The following is a 22,398-nucleotide window of genomic DNA, read 5'->3' as shown; positions in this document are numbered from 1 at the left end:
TGGAGAGTGAACCCACAACCAGAGCTACATCAAACAAGCCAAGATGTTAGTTATTAACCACAAAATATTTACTTTATTGACCTAGCTGGTGTTGTAGACTCGCACCTTGAGGCATATTGATTACTGTGAAGTGGGGAAAGTATTGGAAATTATTACGTTGTTATATCACACATTACTCAAGTGTTTTTTTAAAGTCTGACTAATACATCGCATTGGTAAGTTTTGTGAAATGCGTTTGACATTTCACAATATTGGTGTTGAATAACTCTGGCGTAATGGTAAAGCAGCATACTTTACATGCAATCCAGAGTTCGTCTGGATGTCTCGCCCTCGGCAGTTGAAACTCTGGACACCTACGACGCGTTTCGCCATGAGGATTAATTGTATTTAAACTGAAACAATGCTAACGTGCCAACAAAATATATATGCGGACCATTTGTGAACCTGATACTGCACATGTCTTTGCTCGAGTCCGTCATCTGTGGGGGAGAAGTATTTTTTTATTAATATTTTTTGTGACTACACTCCTGAACAGCGGATGTGGCTGTGGTGTCATGGTTAAGTTGGGTAGTTAAAGCAATGGCGTAAGTTTCTTAAATCCCCTTCTGCTTCAGTGCGCCCAGCAGCATAAATGGGTACAGCCCACGGTTAGGGATAGGCGATTGGCAGTTCGCACGTGGTGGGGTAAAGCGTTGGTTAGGTACTTCCACCTCTTCCAAGGTGTCTTGCCACAGTGTGGAAGAGTAGGCCAAAAATGTCCCTTCCTCCAGAGTGCCTTTAGCGCTTCCTCGAGTTTGAGTCACTTGTATGTACGTAAGTCGAACTTCTTTCGCATTGTACGTGGCCTGAGCAATTAATATCAGGGCTGCACCTTTACTCTTGTGAGGGAAACCCCCCCCCTACCCCCCAGCTATTTTGGAGAGATGAGAGTTATACAACGAGGCGACAACAGCAGCAGCGTTCGGAAACTCCCCTACGCCAACGCACGCGCGTCACGGGCCCACCGGGAGTGACTAATCGCGCTCCACCGCAAAAAGGATACGGGACCCAATGTACTCCACACACCCCCAGCGCGCTTCTCCTGGCGAGCTGATCGCCCTCAACTCCCCCCCCCCCCAAGCAGAAATCAGTGCAATTGTAAAGCGTGAATCACCTCGCGTAATTATTAACGTTACACCGCGCGCTCAGTTTCGCAGAAATGATTAACGTCATTCCTTATCAGCAGGAGGTGCGAGGAACGGTGTGCTACCGATTTAATCAAAGCCCCGAACGAATTCAAAAACAATGTCTCTCTCACTTCCAGCCGTGCTCATGTTTTTTTTAGGACATTTTTTTTTGTGCCCAGGCCGAACCAGAGGTTGCCACGATTTTGTTCATTTTGCTCCTGGCAGAAGAACATGTATCCGGGAGCAGCATCAGCTTTCTTAAAGACTCTCAGATCAGTCAAATGGAACACTGTGCTCAATTCTGAAAAAAATCAGTCTGTTTGCCTACACCCTCGAAATTTTTATGTCACGGGTGTGGATGTGAAGTTTGAGGAGCCGGAAGTTGTGGTGTATATTTTGCACGTGTGATTTGTTGCTGTAATTTTTTTTATTCTTGCTGTAAAATTTGCATTGTTGTAACTTTCTGGTCTCGCCCCTTACTGGAAATCTGTGAAAAAAAGAGCTTCGTCACAGGTCCACGGATTCCTCCAGTCTAAATAAAAATTCTGATACTTGTTCATTCAGGAATGCCACACTGAGTCATGGGACTGCTTACACCGCGTGTTCATTTTAAGACGTTTTCAGACAATTAATGATGAGTGTTTGTACATGCAGGCGGAAACACCGAAGCACCCAGAAAAAACTCACACCGCGCAAGGGGGCAACCCTCTATCCCCGTACAGATGAAAACAGATGGCGATGAGTCCAATTCTAGATTTGAAGCTTTCGTGACTGCAAGGATCCATACTCTTTGGTTCTATTCGGTAAAGTCACGTGGGTATTTTTTACCTACGTGACTTTACTGACTTTACTGATGAGTTCAATTGTTGTGCTGGCTTCTCCTTGCGAGCCAGAGTACGGCTCCTTCTTGACGCCCCCCGGGAAGGGAGTCTCACAGCATCTGTGTGTGATCCACCAACCCTCTCTGCTGTCTCCACAGCGCTGGAATACCGCCATATGCCACCACCGCCCGGCAAATCGATCTTCGATGTGTTTTTTGGGCTGTGCCGCGCACGTGTTGTTTGGGGGGCACAATGTCCGACGTTTCGCCCCACGTTCTGAGAGCTTTTTCAGGGACTGAATCTTCTTTGGGAAACTGAAGCTCCCAGCATGCTGTGCAGAATGTCGGTCATCGTGTCGAACAGCATAAAGTGCAGCCCGATAACACATCGGAGAGAAGAGGGAACCCATTGCTCTCTGCCATCACATGGTTTCTCATATTTGCAGTTGCCGGACAGCATTGCTTTATTTGAATCATGAATATCGTTATAATATTGACTTACAACCCTTTGTCAATCATGGGAGTTTAGTTTCGACTTACTTCATCATGCTGGTCAGAATGGGTTGGTGAACCAAAATCAGGTTCAGATGTCACTCACCACTGATTGTTAGCCGTGGCCAGGAATCAAACCCAGGGGTCAAGTTTCACGGTAAAATGTGCTAACCACTGCACCGCTGTGACACCACTCCCTCATTGCACTTCTCGCTTATTTTACATTCTTTCATTCGTTATTAAATTTATAATTCGCACACATTGCACTTATAAAAAAAGAGCTTCAGAGGCATCGGGGATATATGTAAAAGTGTGATATCAACGTCTTTGGATTCTGACAGGATAGCACCGACGCCGATATTGCAGCAGTGCAATGACAAAGGGAATACATTTTTTTATTTTACTTATTTACCAGGTAAAGCTCACCGAGCTGTATATCTCTTTATCAGAAGCGACCTGGCCACAAATGATAGCTCAACGAAGTGGCTTATTATACGCGGGGAATTTTTTTTTTTATCAGCGGCCAAATGCTCCAAATGCGTGTTTCTAAACGTGGAGGGGAAAAAAACCCGGGAGGACCCGAAGCCAAATGGACGCGACCACGAGGAGAACGTGCAAACTCCACGACCTTCCTGCGTACCGGGCGAGGGAGATAACATTATCTCGAGCACTTCCAGACGATTGCATTTGTGCCAAGGGGGAGCGACGTTAGCCACCGTCTCTGGCTCGAGAGGCGACGCGCAGGGCCCCGAGGAGGACGAGGGCCCACTCGAGTGTGGCCCAAGTGAACGTGAGCACTGTGCCGTTGTACTTTGACCGTTTGACACACAGTTTTAGCACCCCGAACCGAACCTGCCAAGACAGGCAACAAGCGTGTTACACACGAAGACAACCTGGCACGTTGGGACATCGCCGGAGAGATCGCGATGATAACAAAAAGCACTCGTTCATTGGCCCATCGGGTAACCATGTGATAGCCCGCGGCAAGCACGAAGCAGCTTGAAATTGCATTTTGCGTCCGACAGGCACAACCTGTCCGGCAAGCCGAGTCACAACTTGGCATTCTCGATCCTACCAATCGTGTCCAGCCAAGGGCGGAGTTTTGAACGCGGCTTTTCGTCAAATTACGCCTTTGTGGCTCGCCCTTCCCTCACCTGGGTTCCACCCACTCTGACCGTTGGCACACACACATACACCAAAAAACCACCCCACCAGCAGCTGTGGCTCGCGTTGGCAGCGTTAGCGCGCAAGTTTCTCCACCGCGCACTTTCTCTTGCCACTTCGCCATCCCGAGACAATCCTTTTTGGGAGAAAAAGAGCTCGCTTACCCACCCGTGCCACCATCGTCGTCGTCGTCGCCTTCCGCCTCCTGTGAGAGGTGCGGGCAAACTCCAACGGAGGGACGTTGAGTTACGAACGGAAGGACGTTGAGGTTAAGTTGGAGCGGTCGGAGGCTGGCACCATCGGGTTGCCACGGTCAGCGAAATGCGGACGCGATAAATTCCTTGGGGCGTGGAAGAATCACGGATACAAAGTAAGTGAGGTCTTAAGGCCGTCTACCCGCACGCATTTGTCACAAACTTGTCCAGGGCTTTGTTCATCCGTGTCGCGTGTTGTGCCGATCAAGTAAGCGACGTTATACTGGTGGGGTTACTTGTCATGCGGTGCGGGTTGCCTTTTTTTTTAAACGTAAGTTGAACTTTTTATGAACTCGCGTCACCCCCCCGTGGTAGTTATTTATAAAGTATTGTTAAAGCAATGATTTTTCCCACGAATGTAACGAATTAAAACGTTGTATGAACTGCGCAATTCCAGAAATCGCCGTACTCGGAAAATGTCTGGTAATGGTAAAAAAAATTAATTCCTTTAACATCATACTCACTCGTGCATAACCTCCTAAATTTGTATTGATCCGGTAAACAATGCGTGATGGTATCAGTATAACAATATCGCACTCAAGTCTGGATATTTACGTAGTGATTAACATAGTCCAATAATAATCATGTGACTAACTTGAGATGAAGTTTGTGCTTTTACCGACATCGTATGTGTACAGTGTCAAGGGGTACAGAGCAAAATGTGTTTTACTTTTAGAACCACTTGCATACTAACTACTACACATTAACGCAGCATTGTAGCAGAACATGTCGCGTTCAGACGTTTTGGGTGATCGGTCTTATTCAGAGCTGAGAGCGCATAGTGGAATTAGCACTATACACGTTGGTGCTCGTAAACGACATATTTTTGTTCTCTAGAAAGTTTACCAATTATTCGTTTTTTTCGGATTGACATTTTTTTTTTATGCGGAGTAGACATTGACTAGTAAGCGAACCATTGTAATTAACGAACTCGCCCAGAATGCACCTGGTCTAGTCCGATATCGAAAGCCAAGTACTTGGATGCTGTGGGGCCGTGCTCTGGGGTTGTTAATGGCAATGCAGCAAAATCAATTGTTGCACTGCACTATGCTCCCCCACGACCTTTGGTGCTCACCTTCACGAGTCCACACTGATGCCAGCGTGCTAATGTATGGTGAAAGAACCCGCACGGCAAAGCGAGGGCCCTCCATCCAGTAGTGACTTGACAAAAGGGCTGCTGTACATGTGCGTACAATAGACAGCAGCTGTGACCTACTTTTCGTTGACAGGATAAAGTCCAGGAAAAAGACCGGAAGGTCTTCTTTCTCATTGTATTTACGTTTCAATTAACCAATTATTTTTCAACCAGGGCACCCTTTTGCTGTGTAAATTACATTGGAGCCCCCTACAATGTAACTCCTTAGTTTATTCCCAAAGCCGAGTATCATACATTCACGTCATCAATTGTTATTATGTTTAAAATGCTTCTCCATTACAGTTTGAAAGTGTTTACGCATTTGCTGTCCTTAACACGGGGGGGGGGGGGGGCTCTAAGTGTTGTCAAGATGATCCATTGTGAACCAAACCTTCGTGTAAAGTTGCCTTTTTATCAGAGACTTTACAATATTAAAACAGGCCACGTTGATCAAAAGGTTGCCCAAATCTTTCCAAAACGTTGGCATGAAAATTGCTTCCATAGCGCTAAATTAAAATACGTCTAAAGACGTATTCGCACCGTACATCTTGGAAACTATTACATAAATCCATGCGTAGGCAAGCTTTTTTCTTACTCGTGTTTTTATTTAAATATCTTATTGGGCTAATGCCACCAAGTTTATATGCTTAAAAAAATAGAACCACCAATGGCAATGCTGTTGAGGACTTGATTCCTGAAGTTGTTTTTGACACTGAACCATCCATCGAAGTACGTATGTTGAACTTCTTTCGCACCGTACGTAGCCAACCGTGCTAATCGGAGGTGCGGAAGAAAGTAGCCATGACATTGTAATCAATGGTCTCCCAGAGTGGAGGTGGGGGGGTTACTCGAGGAGCATTTTCCTTGCATCTCGCACAAAAGGGAACCCCCCACTACCGTTCTTGGATTGTTATTGCTAATGAATAAGGGGGTCTCCCAGTGGTATTTTGCACCAAGTCTCCAGGAACCTCTGGGCACCTCTGCTGTAATTTATCTGTTTGGTTTGCGAAAGTCAATGTTTGCAGATGTTTATCTACTTCATTGTTACGTACTGTAATGAAGAGCCATACAGGTTAAATATTGATGAACTAACAATTATAAACTCTATTCCAAGCAGGTGTTGGAAGCAGTTTTTTCTTTCTCTCGGTCATACATTTTTGTGTCATGAATAACAATAGCAGTATATACTTTATACGAGTTTACATTATTTCGAATTTGCGTGCATATTTGTGGATTTTTTGTAAAATGCACTATCTTGTATTTCATGGATATGTTCCTGGTTTTTGAATCAATTCTAGAAATAAATACAAATCTGGTCAATATATTTTAAGATTTTAACCAGGAATTTTGGAAGTGACATCACCACCGTGGAATCTCATCTGGACTTTCCAAGAAAGTCCTATTGCAGGACTTCGCGTTGATGATTAAATACTTAAAATACGTTTAAAAGAAACTTTAAAACTGCAGTCCTGTCTTACTGGAAATATAAAAATGTGTTTAAAATACATTAACTTTTCAATGTAGTGCATTAACACTTAAAGCGATCTATATTTTATACATTTGCAAAATTATGCAAATACAAAATGATTTCTGATATTGGGTCTCAAATCACGAATTCAATATCTGAAAAAAATAAATCCTAACATTAATTACTGATGTGTTTAGAAATGTATACACACACGCAAGTATACATAATAGTAATACTAAATAATGGAAGTAACCCTTGCTCTGCCTAGCCTCGGGATAGAAATTGACCTTTTGCTGTCAGCCCCAGCTAAGCCTTCCGATTAGTGGCCTCGAAGTTCCAGTGAAGATAATGTGGTTTGACAGGTGAATGTTGCCTCTAGCTTGCTATTAATCTCAATATGGGAAGAGTCTTCTCACCCCAGGGGCCCAGCTGTTCGTGTATTGAGGGACATGACGCGCAATGACAAAAGTTTAAGGACTATTAACTTATTTATTTTCAAAATATGTAACAATTCATGAGTGTTTGTGTGTGTATTGGTGTGACATGGATACTGCCACAATTCTTTGAGAAATCTACAAGGCAACGTTGTCATTAACCGGACTATACATTGAGGTGGAGGGGATTATTTTAAAATTAATTATGGCACTGCAAGATGGCCAGGAGATGGTATTCCAAAGTGTCACCCCCTTCATAAGTGTGGGTTTCCTCCGGGTACTCCAGTTTCCTCCCACATGCCAAAAAAAAGGTTTGTCCAAACATCTCAATGCAGAACCCCTCCTGAAAACTGAGTCTCTAGACTCAGTGACACTTTCCTGGGGGATAAAATATTATTGGGCATCATTAAGTACATCCAGTAGTGATGCATACAATCGATGACATTTAATTGTTGCGTGTAAGAATCTATTACATTATTTACAATCGATACAAATTGTGTGCCGATGTTAGTTACATTTAGATGATTAGAACAAACGAATTTCTATAAAAGAAGATTTGTTAAAACAAAACTATACAAAGGAGGTGGCAAAACAAGATTTTAAAAAACTCCGCTGCCTTTAGTACACGTGCCATGCCCGAAACGTGGCTAAATATATATATCCTCTTTTAAGGCAGTGTTAAATGAGTGAGTTACTTGTTTGTTTGTTAATTGTGTTTGTGCACCACTGCCAGAGTGCAGCATCACTGAATGTCTTCGTGGGGGTCTGGAGAGGTGGAGGGGGGGGAGACTAAAAGTGTTTTCAATACCACAGTATTTTCAAAACCCACTTGACGCCATCGCTATTGCTTTTGGTTAGGCTTATAATAGGGCAAAGATTGTCGTGTACCCCTAGGATATAAACCAGAATTGTCCGTACAAAGCTGTATCCATCTCCTGCTTTCACGTCCGTCTAATACGCAGCTATTAAATATGTATGGGCCACTGTGGCAAGCAAAATCCCTCTCACAATGGTTTATAAATACTCTATTTTTGCCAGTGGCCATACATTTCTAACCACGCCTCAATAAGGGCGCCAGGAGTCTGGTCTCTGTGGCCCATTAAGCAGTCCACTCTATACACGCACAGGTGATGAGCACAATGGCACCAACCTTGCAAATGTCAGTGGCTCGGAAAGTTAATGCCCTCATCTGGAAACGGAGTCAGCATTGAAAAATACCAGAATGCGCATTGATAACAAAATATATAAATATCCCCCCCACTCCCAGACTGTTGGGGCAAATACAATTAGCGAGCACCGATGAAGGGCGGTACAGCACACGAGAGGTGTGGGTGGCCAACACCATGCCCGGCCGCCTTTGTCTCTCGTGGCGATGTTTACACACTGGACCAGGTACTTATTTGAGGCCAAGTCGATGTAGGGGAGGCCCAGGACCAGTTAAATTGATCATCACTGGTGTTGACCGTGAGCTGGAGTCCAACCCGGGTTTGCCAGGTTCGTAGTGCAGCGCGCCTACCGCTACACTACCGCACATTGACAACAACGCACACAACCAACCACACAACTATTGGATGAATGTTTGTGTGGTTGCTTGACTGATGGTGTTGGTTGGCTGATCCCTTGGTTGCCTGGATAGTTGGTTGGTTGGTTGATTTGTATACTTATGCAATTCGGACTTTATATACAAGAACGGTTTAGTGGTGGCAAATACTTGTCCATCCAGCGCTGTGGAGGCGAGGGTTTGTGGATCACACAAATGTTGTAGAACTCCATTCCCGTGGGTGTCGAGGTGCCATACATACCCTGGCTCGCCAGTAAAAGGCAGTCCAGAAAAGTGGACGAATCGCCATCTGTTTCCACACGTACAGGGATAGTGTCCCCTCGCATGCGGGGATTTTCTCCCACTTGTATAATAATAAACACTGATTGGCTGAAGCATCTTTAAACAGTAAACCACTGCAGATACCCTCCTGCTAAAAAAGAGCCCCTATCACTCCGTGTGGCCCTCCTGGATTAAATAAGTAATTCAGTAGGTCACACTGAGAGTGAGTCAAACATCTGCAGGTTGAGGCATTAGAGTGGTAAGAAAAGCTGCGTCTGATGCGATTTTAAGCAGAGATTCCGAGAAACCGGGCAGTCCCCTGTATCCACGGGAATGTAGGCGATGTACAGTGCACGAGGGAATGCTGCCGTGGTGTACAATGGTTTGCATACTGGGCTTGCAATCCAGAGGTCGCCGGTTTGATTCGATCTCCAGGTATGGCAGTTGAAACAACCAGGCAAGTCTCTTAAATCCCCCCCTCCGCCGTCTCTGTCCACCCAGCAGCGTTTGCCGCAGTCAACTAGCAGGTGATGCGTGGTGGGGCAACGTGGCGTTTCTCTTTTGCCTTCCAAGATGTCCAGCCAACGTGCAAGAATAGGCCAAAATACGCTCTAGATGGGACTGTCTGGAGCTCCTTCTCGTGGAGCTCCTTCTCGTGCAGGTCTGCCGCTTTACCTTTACATGAAACGTTACGTGTAGCCATACCTGGTTCTGTAACTAGGGGGGGCAGCTGTAAGTGGTACATCTGTAACAATTTGTTCCCTTCAAAATGTCATGATTCTTTTAAATAATGGATTACTTTTCGTTTTCTTGTGCTTTGTGGAGCAGATGCTTGTGGCTGCAGCGGTCAAATGAACTTAAGAGTATTTCAAGAGAAACTCGACACTAGTTCAATAACACTGTGGCCTTAAAGGAAAACATAATGGGCAAAGTTGCATACTACATAAACAGAGTCCAGAGAGACGGAGTAGATTATAAGAGTTGGAAAATTTACTCAACACCATGAGGGTCTGATGAGAATTAAATATTTCTAAATGTTCTCACGACCAGTTATTGAATATGCATATGAATACTTACCTAAGAGGGGCTATTGCGTAACGGACAACCCCTTTCAACTTTACTACTAAATACACGTATTTATATATTAAAAGTAATATTACATGTTGCTGGCACAATGCATTGTGGGAAGGTCTGTTCTTGTTCCAACAAACAAGGCACAACTCCCCCGGCAGTGCATTCCTGGGTCCCATTACCACTGCAATAACAAGGACTTTAATTGCCATAAATTTCAAATCCAGAGATGTCTGGGAAATAAAATGTGGCGTAGTGTGCGTTTTCATTATATAATAAGTTTTTTTTGGGTTCGATAGCGTAAATATATAAATGTCGTTAAACCCAACACCACCCAACAACCAATTAGTAAAGTGTGTCACGTAAACAGAATATGCCAATTCGTTACTAACGAGTTAGCTGTGTCGGGTGGTGGCGGGTTTAACGACACAGTTATATATTTACGCGATCTAACCCGAAAAAACATGTCTTATGGATGATATTGAAGTGTATATACATGTTTAGTTGAGAACAACTGATCATAATATTTCTTGTCGATCCACGGCTACATAAACAACCCCCACGGCTTGTCAGTTCACGGGGGTTGTTCGACCATACTTCACCATGCTGGCCCAGTGCGGGTTGGTGAAGGGACATTCCCAGGACCGGTTCAGATGTCACTTGGCCCTGAACGTTAACTTTGACTGGGAATTAAACTCAAGTTGTGAAGGCCCCGCCCACCACTCGCCTAAGTTAATCACCACACGTGACCAAATCCACTTGTTTGTGAACAATACTTTTTTTTTGCCCGATGGTTCCGTCGGCAGCAATGCGACAAAGAAACATCGGGCAGTGTCATATTTTGGCCGTTTCGTGCAGATGTACGTAGGTTTAACTTCTTTCGCACCGTACATAGCCAACCGGGGACGGTTGGTTGTGGAAAAAGAGGGCCCCCCCCCCCCCCACTTGGCATTCTACCCCCTGGGCCTGCCCGCAGCATAATTAGTATTGATGGAACATATATGACGTGGGTGTTCCCCTCGACACGAGTTTGATTCTTTAAGTAGCGTGCGTCAGTGCACACCATTGTTCCAAAATACCTGTTGGCAAGCATGTCATGGTACGACAATGTTCACACGGGATCTTTGTCCGTATTTTTGATCAATTCAAGAGTGTGGCAACGGACCCAAAATGTGCTCCGTAATGTATCTACAGTTGTGAATTTTTGTGTAAATATTCTGTGCGTGTAAACATTCTAGAATGTTTGATCATGTTGACGATAATTTGACTATGTAGTGAGGTACACGTTGATGGTCCTGTGTCAGCGGGACATTCAACGTGTTCAACAAACAAAATTGAAATGTACCCTGGGGGGATTTATCAATTGAAACTTGAAGCTTGCTGACGGTGGAGGTGGTTAAAACTGCGGTGCATTTTGTTTCGTTATATATCGTCGTCTGTTTGCAGACGAGTACAATAGTCGCCCCATATCCGTGCCATGTTTCTGTAACTTACGTTGTAATTGTAGCTATGATCAGTCTAAAAATAAAGCTGCTCTACAGGGAATATACTATTTATTTGTCTATCTATTTGCTCTGATTTCTCCATTGCTGTACATTATTTTAATTGTGTTTGCAATTATGGTGACTCGGGGTCACTCTTGCAAATGAGACTCTCTCCTGGTCTCTTCCACCTGATTAAAACAAAATCAACTTGGACTGAATACCTGTGGCTGGGCCATAGGCATATAAAGTATTACATTAACATTATTGAGGTGGTGGTAGGGTGCTAAGTGCAATGTGGCCCTGTGCAAGATCTGGCTTGTTGCATTTGCTGGTATTTCCAAGCTTGCCCTGCTATGCCTTGGCAACGGGCCAAAGCAAACACAGTTAATCGCGTTATGGATTGTCTCCCCCCCTGCAAATTTTACGTTATATAATTAATACATTAAATTAGCTCTTCGATACTGTGCAATGCTGCGGGTGCTTAATAAAATACGCTTTGATGCGCGTAGTGCCCATGCATGTCACCTCGACATGTCCGAGCGGTAATTGGCGCGTTTCCCCCCGCTCGTTGTAGAGGAGCGAGGTTCGAGTCCAGACTGCCGCCCTCGTCACCACTGTGTGGGGTTGTGAACCAGAAAGGTATGCGCCATCGGGTTTGCAGCGATCGGCATAGATGCTGTGACGTTCGTTTGAAAAGAGTCGGCAATGCGTGCCAGCATCACGTTCAAAAGTTTCCAAAATGTTTTGTTTGAATAGTACCTGCAAATTATTGAATTGGTACAACCACAATATTGACTCCTACCGGATGACTCCATCTGTAAAATATAACCTCTTCATAATAGCATTGTCTGATATAAAAATACATCTATCAACACCAAGTGTCAAAAATATATTACATATTGGGGACTCTTACAATTTGTACTTTGAACTGTAATGCAACATTTATATATTTGCGGCATGTATACAATGCTATATACAAAATGGCCCAGTTTTTACATTTAAAAATAACGTGGGATGAAAAACCCATCGGGAAATCTCGTAGTGCAGTGCAGCTCGTGTTCGAGTGGCTCTAGAAAATAATATTCAGAGGACCTCTTAAAAATACTCGCAATTACCTTTTTTCATTACATGGTCAGGGTCACACTTCCTTATACATTCTGCTGTGAGATTGTCGCCTGATTATATTATTTGTTATGCTTAGAGGTGCAGATTATACAAATTAAGTTAACTCAAATTTATCACGGTGCTTTTTTTTCAGACGTTAATCAGTAACCGGGCTGATCCTGTTGACTCCTTATGCTTGAGAACCTATATCATCATTGGGGGTCAAAACCTGGACTTGAACTCTGACCTCTGGGTCAACCACTCTCTAAAACATCTTTACGAAAACAACTCCATATGCTCAGCAACAACACTACCTTAAAGGCAGCAATATATATCAGCAATGTATGGACAAATGGCCCTTCTTCATAGCACGTACACATTTAAGTGCTTTGAGGAAGGGCCATTGCCAGAAATGTGACGACTGTGAGTTTGTTTGTTAATTGTGCTTGTGCACCACTGCCAATGCATCATCACCAAATATCACAGTGGTAAAGTGGATTTTTTTTATAACAAATGTTACTTAACCACATGCCCATGACCCCCCGATAAGCAGAATTCTATCTATGAGGTGGGTGGCTTTGAACATAACAGTACTTGTCATTGTCGTAGTCATCGTGGCGGTCATAAATACAATTCGTATTTGTGGACGGTGTGCTTGTTCAGTATTTCGTGAACAAGGTCTGAATCTATTTAAGAGCTGCTTCCAAACAAAAAATAAAACATCAGCTCTTCGCTTATGAGCTACGTGCGGCTGTTCATTACCGAGCAAAGCAATTTAATTAAAGTGCCATTCAATCGCGATTTCAATAGACTGGAATGAGAGTATTTTTTTTGCTTGCTTTTTAAAGTAAGCCTTTGCTGGGAGCTATGGACCAACAATGGTGAGAGAGGTGATTGTGCATAAGCTTTTGTAGGGGTAGCACTATAAAACGCATCATCTTGCTTGGCAGTGCAACGATTGATTTTTAGTTTCTCTCTCACAAAAGCACAGTGTGCTCCTTTACAATCTCTCTGGGCATATAGCATTTCCAGCCATACAACGGCTCTCCTTTTGTCATTTATTGCCAGCACTCTACACACACTCACACGCGCCGTTTTGCTCAACCCCTCGTTTTATTCTGACCGCAAAAGCGAGGCCGTGCGATACGTGTCCTTTGCGCAAGGAAAATACGAACTTCGGAGTGTTGTTTTTCGTATGTAATTTCACTTGGCTTTCGGAGTACCTGGGGGGAATCGTCTGAAACACATGTTCTTTGGTCTGTTGGCAATGAGAAGAGCTTCTCTTGCCGGTCGTTGACCCCACAAGTATTACGGGGGCAGCAGGTCACATTGCTTTCCGAGCTGGGCCACCCTTTCCGAGCCCCTGTCTCTTGTTAATTAAAAAAGCAAATAAATTGACAACTGTTATTTTGTACGTTGCTCGGTTGTTAATGGGGTAAAAACAATGTTATGCAATGATTTTCGTGAAATGAAAAATACCCTTAACATAGCGCGCATGTCTTGAAGTCTAGATATTCATATGTTATTACGTGTACAGAAAAGTATAGATATTTTTATCAACGCTTAAGTATTTTTTGTCTTCTATTTTTTGTAATGGGAGATGTTCATGAAATCTCCCTTCCCACCATCACCTTAATCCAACCAGAGGCATAAAGAGGGTGTAACCATAGTTGGTGAATCGGCAGGTCGCATGCGGTGGGGGAAAAAGGGTGGATAGTCCCACCTCTTCCAAGACGTTCAGCCAATGTTGGCTGAACGTCTTGGAAGAGGTTGTTGAATAGTCAGTGGAAATTCTCGCCCAGAGGGGCTCCCTCTAGCGGACGCCCTCCTGACAGCAGTGGCAAGGGATTCCAGCACTGCGTTCGTGTCTGTTTCTTGGAGTGTAGATATATTTAATCTTGATTTGAAGCTTTCGTGACTGCAGGAATCCATACTCTTTGGTTCTTTCGGTAAAGTCACGTAGGTATAAATTTTATTTATTTATCTTAATAAAATGATTTATTTTATACCTACGTCATTTTACCGAAAGAACTAAAGAGTAAGTAGATGTATATATTTTTTAGCTGTACACGGCATTGGCTCTAAATCCAATAGTGGTCGCTGAACTAAAGGCCAATCGGCAAAGTTTGGTTGTGGCCAAATGATTAATTATTTTGACTTAAAGCTTTCGTGACTGCAGGAATTCTTATTCTATGGGTCTCTCGGTAAATTCGCGTAGATAGCTTCGATCCGCTTGCGTTGCGATCAAAACGTCGTAGTTTTTTTGTTATTTTATTTGAACCTATGTACGTGACTTTACCTAAAGACCCATAGAATATGCTAAATTATGTATCAACAATATACCTCGTATATAAAATAGAAATGAATTACAGCCCTTTGCCAGTCCACTGCTGGATGAAGGCCTCCCCCACACCATATCAGTCGAAGGGATCGTTAGGCCATACTTCACCATGCTGGTCACTGGATTTTGCATGTCCTTGAGATGAGAATTACACGAAAATAAATGCTGACAGGCAAGCAAATTTTTGGTTGATTTTCAATTATCACATTTGCCCATGAAGTAACAGCTTTATATGTTAATTACTTTGTCTCGTGGTGGAGGGTTATTGTCAAAACATTTACAGTATCCCACACAAAAAATGAAAGCCTATGTATGGAATTTTTTTTATTTATTTAAAGAACACTTAACAATTCTGCACCATGCGTCCCGTTGCATATTGTGTACACACCCAATTAAACAATCGCTTCAATGAAATGGCACAGCTCTTTGCATTGGGGGTTGATTTTGAAGCCTGTGTGGCAGCTCATGTGTATTGCTCACTTTCGTTTGAGCAGGTTCCAAAACCGCACGTTCTTTAGAGGAACTGCCTGCTGCCAATACTCATTTGTTGGTTGTTTTCGCAATGTCTGCGTTCCCTTGTTAACCTTATTACTTTTACCCTTGGAACCTTCATACTTGTAGCAGAGGCGCTGCGGTTTATTGTCGATGCTCTGTGGCTGTCGCAGCTTTTGCGTGAGATGCACCGATTATTTGGAAAAAAATGTACAAATGTCAACATCTCTCTCTCTCTCGCCCTCTCTTTTTGTCCCCGTCTGGCAAATTGACAGGTGACAAGGGAACAGCGCCTGTGGTTTTCTCTTCAATCTCCAAGGGAGGAATCGAGTGAAGACAAGAGGGAGGGTGGGGGCTGAACTGGACTGAGAGGGTTGCTGGAGACTGGGTTTAGGGGTGGAGTGGGTTGGGGGGGGGGCCGGAGATTCTGCCGGTGGAGAAGAAGAATAATAAGGTGGGAGGGGGGGGGATAGTGAAGCGTTGTGGTGGTGGAAGTGGCCGTAATGGCAGGGTCGATGGACTGGGGAGGACAAACCACAGGCCGTGGTGGAGGCGGTTGCGGTAACAGTCGCGTGCAGGTGACAACTCATCTGCCCTCGCCGTCTACCTACAGCGACCAGTCGGAACCTGTGAGTAGTCATCCGCATTTACTGATGACACTGTTTATGTGCAAGGGTTGTTTACCAACCTGTTTTGTATATTAATTACGGTGTTTTTTTAATGTGTGGTGGGAAACTGAGCATGCGCCAACGATCGCAAACTTTCTTAGTTGCGCTCTCGTGTCACGTGTGTGATGTATTTTGTGCGGAAGCTCGGGATAATTTTTTTGCAAACGTAGCAAGAAGGTCGTGGGTTTGAGTCTCGACCTGGGTGCCCTACTCTTTGTTTCTTTCGATAAAGCCACGTAGGTAGAAGAAAACTAATAATTGATCACGACGTTTCGATCGCCACACAAGCAACCGTCTTCAGGTGCCCTTTTTCCGTGTGGAGTTGGTATGTTCTCCCCTATCTTGCATGAGTTTTCCGCCGCGTTGTAAGGGTTCTTCCCATGGTAAAACAAAACAAAAACACGATTTAATTGGTATTGGCCAGAGAATTAAAAAAAAAGGAAAAACATGTATCTGTAAATGTCTCATTTGGGATTGCACATAGCAGCATTGCCTCCTACTGCAAACAACTTGGCAGGAGACTTCAGACTCGGGTGAGGCTTTCCTTGGCACAACAAGCATATTAATTAAATAATGCAAGTTGCACAAATACAGGGACATCGACGTTACACGATCGCTGTGCTGCAAGAATTTCGGTGGCTGGGGCTAGTGGAGTTTGTGCGCGTGATTGAGAAACTGCCTGGATCACTGGAATAGTTGGATTCATCAGGCTGTTGAAAATTGCCAAATTGCCCGGCAAAAGTGAAAGGGTGCAGCCTTGAAATTGCTCGTTCATACCACTGCTGGTGGAAGGGCCCCCATGAGAGGGAGCTTTTAGACACCCGCTCTAGAGGGTATTTGGCCTACTCTTCCATGCTGGCCAGATGTCTTGTTAAGAGGTGGGAGTACCGACACCTTCTTCTGGATGCTATGCAGCCTTATTCACATTTTTTTAAAAATAAAGAATCAACACAAGATAAGATTGTCCCCACGTATCTGCATTCCAGAAACATAATATGCGACGCTGTGCAAATGTGTATGTACACGCCATTCATTCAACGTGACGTCGACAAAAGAATATGGATCTTTTATGAAATCAATCACACAGCAGTTAAGCAAGATATTTTTTCTCATCATGTTACAACATGTCTCACGTTTTCAGTTCGTGGTATGTGTCCTTTAAACCATAACCTGATGCCTGCAAGGTGAACTTACTGTGCGTTATTATGCAAGATGATAAGGTGGAAAAGTGGTCGGAGCACTGAGCTATGAATCTGGCCAATGATGCGAGTGTGAGGCTACCAGTTCATAGCAAATGGCACATTCTGGCAGTCCGCAGAAATAAATAAAAATTCTTGGTCAATGTGGGAATGGAACCGTTGGGTCTGCGTGATCTGGCTCTGCGGCAGGCGCAATAATTGGCGCAGTTCCACTGCCGTGCGCTTGTTTGTTGACTCGGTCATCTTCAGTGCTAACGGAGTCGTTATGCCTCGTTGCGTCGGCGTACAGCACGATTGTTTTTTTTAATGAAGCAACCGTGTAATTTTGGCGATTACGACGTTTCGGCGTTCCCACGTTTCCCTAAGATTGCACCTAGAACGGCCAGCCCAATAATCCGCCGATTTCCCGGAGCGAGGTGCAGCACGCACGGTTCGGTGTAGGGGGGTGGGGGGGGGGGTGTAGCCAGCGGCCTGTCCCTCTCCCTCCCTTGGTCGTAACGAGGGGGGGACTGGATAGACAAACACAATGAATAGATACTCTGCGTTCGTGTTCTGTCCTCCTGAGAAATAGAGCGACTCCACGGCAGATGGGCACCGGAGCTTTGTGAAACGGCAACGCTTTGTTTCAAAGTGTTTATTTTGAAGAGCGTTCACCTATCGGCAGTCATGACCAGACACACCCTAATGACCCCCCCCCCCCGCGTCACACAGCTCAGTCCCTCAGCACGGGGGGGTTTGGAGGGGGGAGATGCACGCGAAGGCCAATAACCCCCCGTCGCTAAGTTCCCCCAACGACGGAAGTGAAAAACTCGCCCACGGTCAAGATTGAGCGAAGGCTCTCGTAAAAACAAGTAATGGGTGAGGAGGGATGGGGCACTACTGTGGGGTTAGATTATTGCCGTGTAAGTGCGTACATTGTGTGCCCACGTCAGCCAGCTTGAGTGCTTTTAATTTTCCGCAAGAAGCCCTCGATGTTTTTCGGCAGAGGGATGTCTGTTTTTTTTATGTTGCGTAGTTATTCGAACCATATGCCGCTTTTTATTTATTTATCGAATCTAGCTTGGCGTGTGTAGCAAAATAAATTGTGTTTTGTGCGCCGATTTTACTCCTTCTACGAAATGTGTTCAATCTGTGTGCTGCGCGAGCCCTGTGCAATTAAAGTGATATAACACCCGGCGTACCGTTTGCCGGCATTTGCGAGCAATTTAGTGGGTAAGTGAAAAGTCGAGGCAGCCCTGGGTAAAAGCGTGGCTCTGAAGGCTGGGGTGTAATCGCGTAAATATGGAACTGTTTCCAATCTCTCAAATGCCCCCATAAAAAATGGCAAAGCATGTTTATCTTTTCGTAAAAGATGCCCGCTCATGTGAGAGACTGTGTCCACAGAATTGGCTCAGAACCACTTGATGACAGCAAAAACTCGCCTTGACATTCCACAGCCTCCTTCACACATGGAACACAGGGCACTGTCTGTATCTGGGGACCATCTCCAAAACAACAGCCAGAGTTGTTTTGCCTTTTTTTGTCTTTCACTTCTTTCATGTTCTTCTTATCAAATATTGTTATGACTTGTGAAATAAAGCCATGATGCAATGTTTATTATTTACCATAATCCGTAATTATAGTAACACTGCATAGCCATTTGTCATTCCACTACTCGATGAAGGGTGCACCCCATGCTTGTTTGGTAGTAGGGGTTGTTTGACCATACTTCACTCTTTTGCGTGATTGCTCCCAACCCCCCTTGATTTCAAGCAAGTAAAATATGCAGGACTGGACATGATGAAGATTAATATTTAATCAAATCCATGCTCAATCCACTGCTGGATAAAGGCCTTCCCCAGCCGTCGCCACCTCTCATGATTCTGCGATGTAACGATAAATTTGACTAATATAATGATCTTCATTTAATATAATAATTATTAAAATAATAATCTCTTTTAAAAAGCCATTATTGAAATATCTCAAAGCCCTATACTTGAAAAAACTAAACTTACACGTAACGATATAATCTAATTGGAATATAATACAGTAAAAACCAATAATAATAGCAATGATAAATCAAGCGCTGTCCTACCAGACAGTCTCGTCCCTTCACCTGATGAAGGCCGCTTGTGTTGTGGCCGAAACGTCGTGAGAATATTATTGTGTTATTTTATTTTATCAATTTATTATTTTATTCTCATTCTACGTGACTTTACCGAAAGAACCAAAGAAGATAAATCAAGAATGATTATACTCGCAATACAGATAATGTTGGAAACTAAAGTAAAAGCCAATAATAATGACACTATAGGTAATCCATTAATTTGCCATCTAGGCATTAACCGCAACTGTCTGGTCTCCCTTGGTATGTTGACCTATATGAAAATGACTGCAGCAACAGGTAGGATGTATGACTAAACTGCTACTGTATTAACTATTTTATTTTACCCGGTAAGGTCCACTGAGCTGTATAGCACTTTCTCAGAAGCGACATGGCTGCATATGATAGCCCAACAAAGTGGTTTATCACGTGGACATTTAGAGCAGCCAAATACTCTAAATGCACGATTCTCATTGTGGAGGGAAAAACCGGAGGACCTGGAGGGAAAAAATTCACGTGGCCATGCGGATAGGAGAGGACATGCAAATTCCAAATTTACAGCAGGCATCAGGGTAGGGATCGAACCCACGACCTCCTGTAAACAAGGCGAGGCAGTTAACATCTTGCCATCGTGGCGGTGCACAAGCATCGGCGCTTCCGGAAGTGTAGCAGCTACTGGCAGGGAGGGAGCCCGCAGCACTAAAGTCGGCCTTCGAGGGTGGCCGCCATCGCCCAGCGCTTTGCCCTCCACTGTCTGACTGAATGACGGGGTGTGGGGTAATCTGTGTGAGTGTGTGTGTAGTGGGGAGCGGTAGTGTAGCGGTTAGCGCGCTGCGCTATGACCCTGGCGACTGGGGTTCGATTCCCGCTCACGGCCAACACCGGTGACGGATTATCTGAACCGGTTCTGGGACTTCCCTAGATCGTCTCAGCCTCAAATGAGTACCTGGTGCAGTGTGTAAAAACATTGCCACAAGGGAGACAAAAGTGGCCGGGCGTGGTGCTGGCCACCCACTCCCTCGTATGCTGTTCTGGCCTTCATAGGTGCTCGCTAACAGCACTTGCCCCTAAAGTATGTTAAGGCTATATGGGGGATCTTTGTCTTTTTGTGTGTGCGCGTGTATGTGGGAAGCGGTAGTGTAGCGGTCAGCGCGCTGCTCTACGAACCCGATGACCCGAGTTCGATTCCCTCTCACTGTCGACAATGACAATGATCTGAGCCGCTCCTGGGCCTCCCCTAGTTTAACTCGGACTAAAATGAGAACCTACATGCGGTGTGTAAACATTGCCGCTGGGGAGAAAAAGGCGGTCGGGCGTCGTGCTGGCCACCCGCACCCTTCGTGTGCCGTGGCCGGCCTTCATAGTTGCTCGCTTAACAGCACTCGTCCCTACGGTCTGTTTGGGCTATTACAGGGATCTTTGTGCGTGTGTGTTTAGGGTTTGCATGTGGAAGCCGAAGAAGGCGGTGGGCTGCCCCCATCGCCGGCAGGGTACCAGGACTCGTGCGAGAGCTGGCTGGCATCGGCGTGGGTCGGCGGACACCACCAGGTGGAGCCAAAAGCCTACTCGCCCACCAAGGTGAGGGCACTCAATCCTCCTGCTCCCGGCTACAACAATGCCAATTTAGCCGGTTTCTTTTTACAATCTTAGTTTTACAGGCCTCCTAAGTCCAGCCGACGGCAGCCCGCCGAGCTGTAGTCAAGTCTCTGTCTGTGGATTTAATTTCGCCATTCTCTTCGTCTATTCGACCAGAAATCTTTGACGTTACAGCCAAGACTCTGGATTCCAGTTTGTTCGTTCTGTTAATCTGGTCGCCTGTAGCAGTTAAAGTTTAGTCCACGCTGTGTTATTAAATGTTGGCGTGAGGGGAGTGCGATTACCACCCCCATCAATATTATCGCCGGTCAATTCTGAGAACTCCGTAAATAAAATTGCCAATTACCATGTCTGGCCATGGAGTCACTGCAGTCTCTAATAACTAGACTATCTTAATCTGAGCCTTCATTCAGACTCGTTAACTCGTCTCATTGCAGTCGAATCACGCTGTGCTCTTTGGTGGGCAGCAAGTTGTGGCCAACGTCGCACCTTAATGATGTCCATTGGCTCACAGTCATCTTTGACTGAATTTATAGATCTAACAAAAATGTTGACGAATATTTTTTGTCACTAATTCCGTGAGCAAAATTTAACACTGACCGACACTCTTGGCCTGTCATCGGACACACTCTGTGTGTGTGTGTGTACCTAACCTGGCACTAGCTCCGTGGTGACGTCACTGCCACTTAGTGGCGAACAGCGGTTCTTATAATTCTGCCAGCAATGGATCGTGGCAATTTCCTGATTTATGAGAGGGAACACGTCCCTGTACTTAATTTTTTTTGTTCATGACACTATATAAAATATATATGTAATGGAGGCATGGTATGAAATTCACTCCTGCATTGTTAATATGAATATACTCTGTTATCCCCCCCCACCACCCATACCCAAACCACCAACGTTAACTCATCTTGCCCATTTGCTGGATGTCATTCTATTTCTCAGTAGGTTTATGACCGAGCCAGCACACATGGTGAATTCGCGGAAATCACCGGTTCCAGTAGTAATAATAAACCCCATTTTGTAAACCACAGACATAAACTTTAAATTTAACACATTCCCACCCCCCCCCCCCCCACCGTTCTTGTCAGATTCTGTACCAATTTCAACATTTTAGGATACATTTTAACGCACACATATAAGAAAAAAACAATCCTAACTTATGGCTTGCGCAAATGTCAACGTCCGAATAAGAATCTCGTTGTCCCCGAAATAGAGGAGTCCTTCGGTTTCTGAGTTACGGCGTTGTCCTTTCTCACACTGCAAACGATGGCACTGACAGCAGGAGTGGAGCGGCGCCTTAAAAGAGTTCGAAAGCTCGATTTGCGACATCGAGGAGGGACTGCAGAGAATCGCGCGAAAGCTGGAGACGAAGGCCACGCATATCGCCGTGGCCATGAAAGATTTGCAGGCAAGGACGACGCTTAATCCGCATCACTGGTAGAAGAATTCACTGGCAGATGCAACGTTAATTGGCATTGGACGTCAGCAAACCCTTCTTGATGAACGTAACTGCTGCGTTGGACGGCTTGTATTTTGACGTGTGTTTATTAAACTGTCCTCGTAAAGAGACTTTGTTTTTCTGATTCCGGATCTCGCTCG

General features: G+C 44.7%; 1 protein-coding gene across 6 annotated transcripts in view; it reads left to right on the top strand.

The window, feature by feature from the left end:
* The first annotated feature begins 3,581 nt into the window (after window positions 1-3,581).
* Window positions 3,582-22,398, top strand: part of LOC116947743 (uncharacterized) — a 60,508-nt gene continuing 41,691 nt past the window's right edge. For 2 of the 6 annotated variants that reach the window (XR_004403722.2, XM_032963801.2), the window contains exons 1-4: window positions 3,583-4,012; window positions 15,523-15,876; window positions 20,635-20,775; window positions 22,079-22,207. Coding sequence is in view for 5 of the 6 variants with exons in the window: in XM_032963801.2 (XP_032819692.2) it covers window positions 15,751-15,876; window positions 20,635-20,775; window positions 22,079-22,207 (396 nt within the window). In the remaining variant the exon portion in view is untranslated. Of the gene's footprint in view, window positions 4,013-11,884; window positions 11,950-15,522; window positions 15,877-20,610; window positions 20,776-22,078; window positions 22,208-22,398 lie in introns of those variants that run through there. The other 4 variants (XM_032963802.2, XM_032963804.2, XM_032963803.2 and 1 more) reach the window with 4 other exon arrangements.

The sequence above is a fragment of the Petromyzon marinus genome, chromosome 31 (assembly GCF_048934315.1).
Source record: "Petromyzon marinus isolate PM22_M1 ecotype Great Lakes invasive population chromosome 31, UKy_Petmar_22M1.pri1.0, whole genome shotgun sequence".
NCBI classification, from domain to species: Eukaryota; Metazoa; Chordata; class Hyperoartia; order Petromyzontiformes; family Petromyzontidae; genus Petromyzon; species Petromyzon marinus.
The sequence above is the reverse complement of the archived record's forward strand: the minus strand, read 5'-3'. Positions and strand labels throughout refer to the sequence as shown.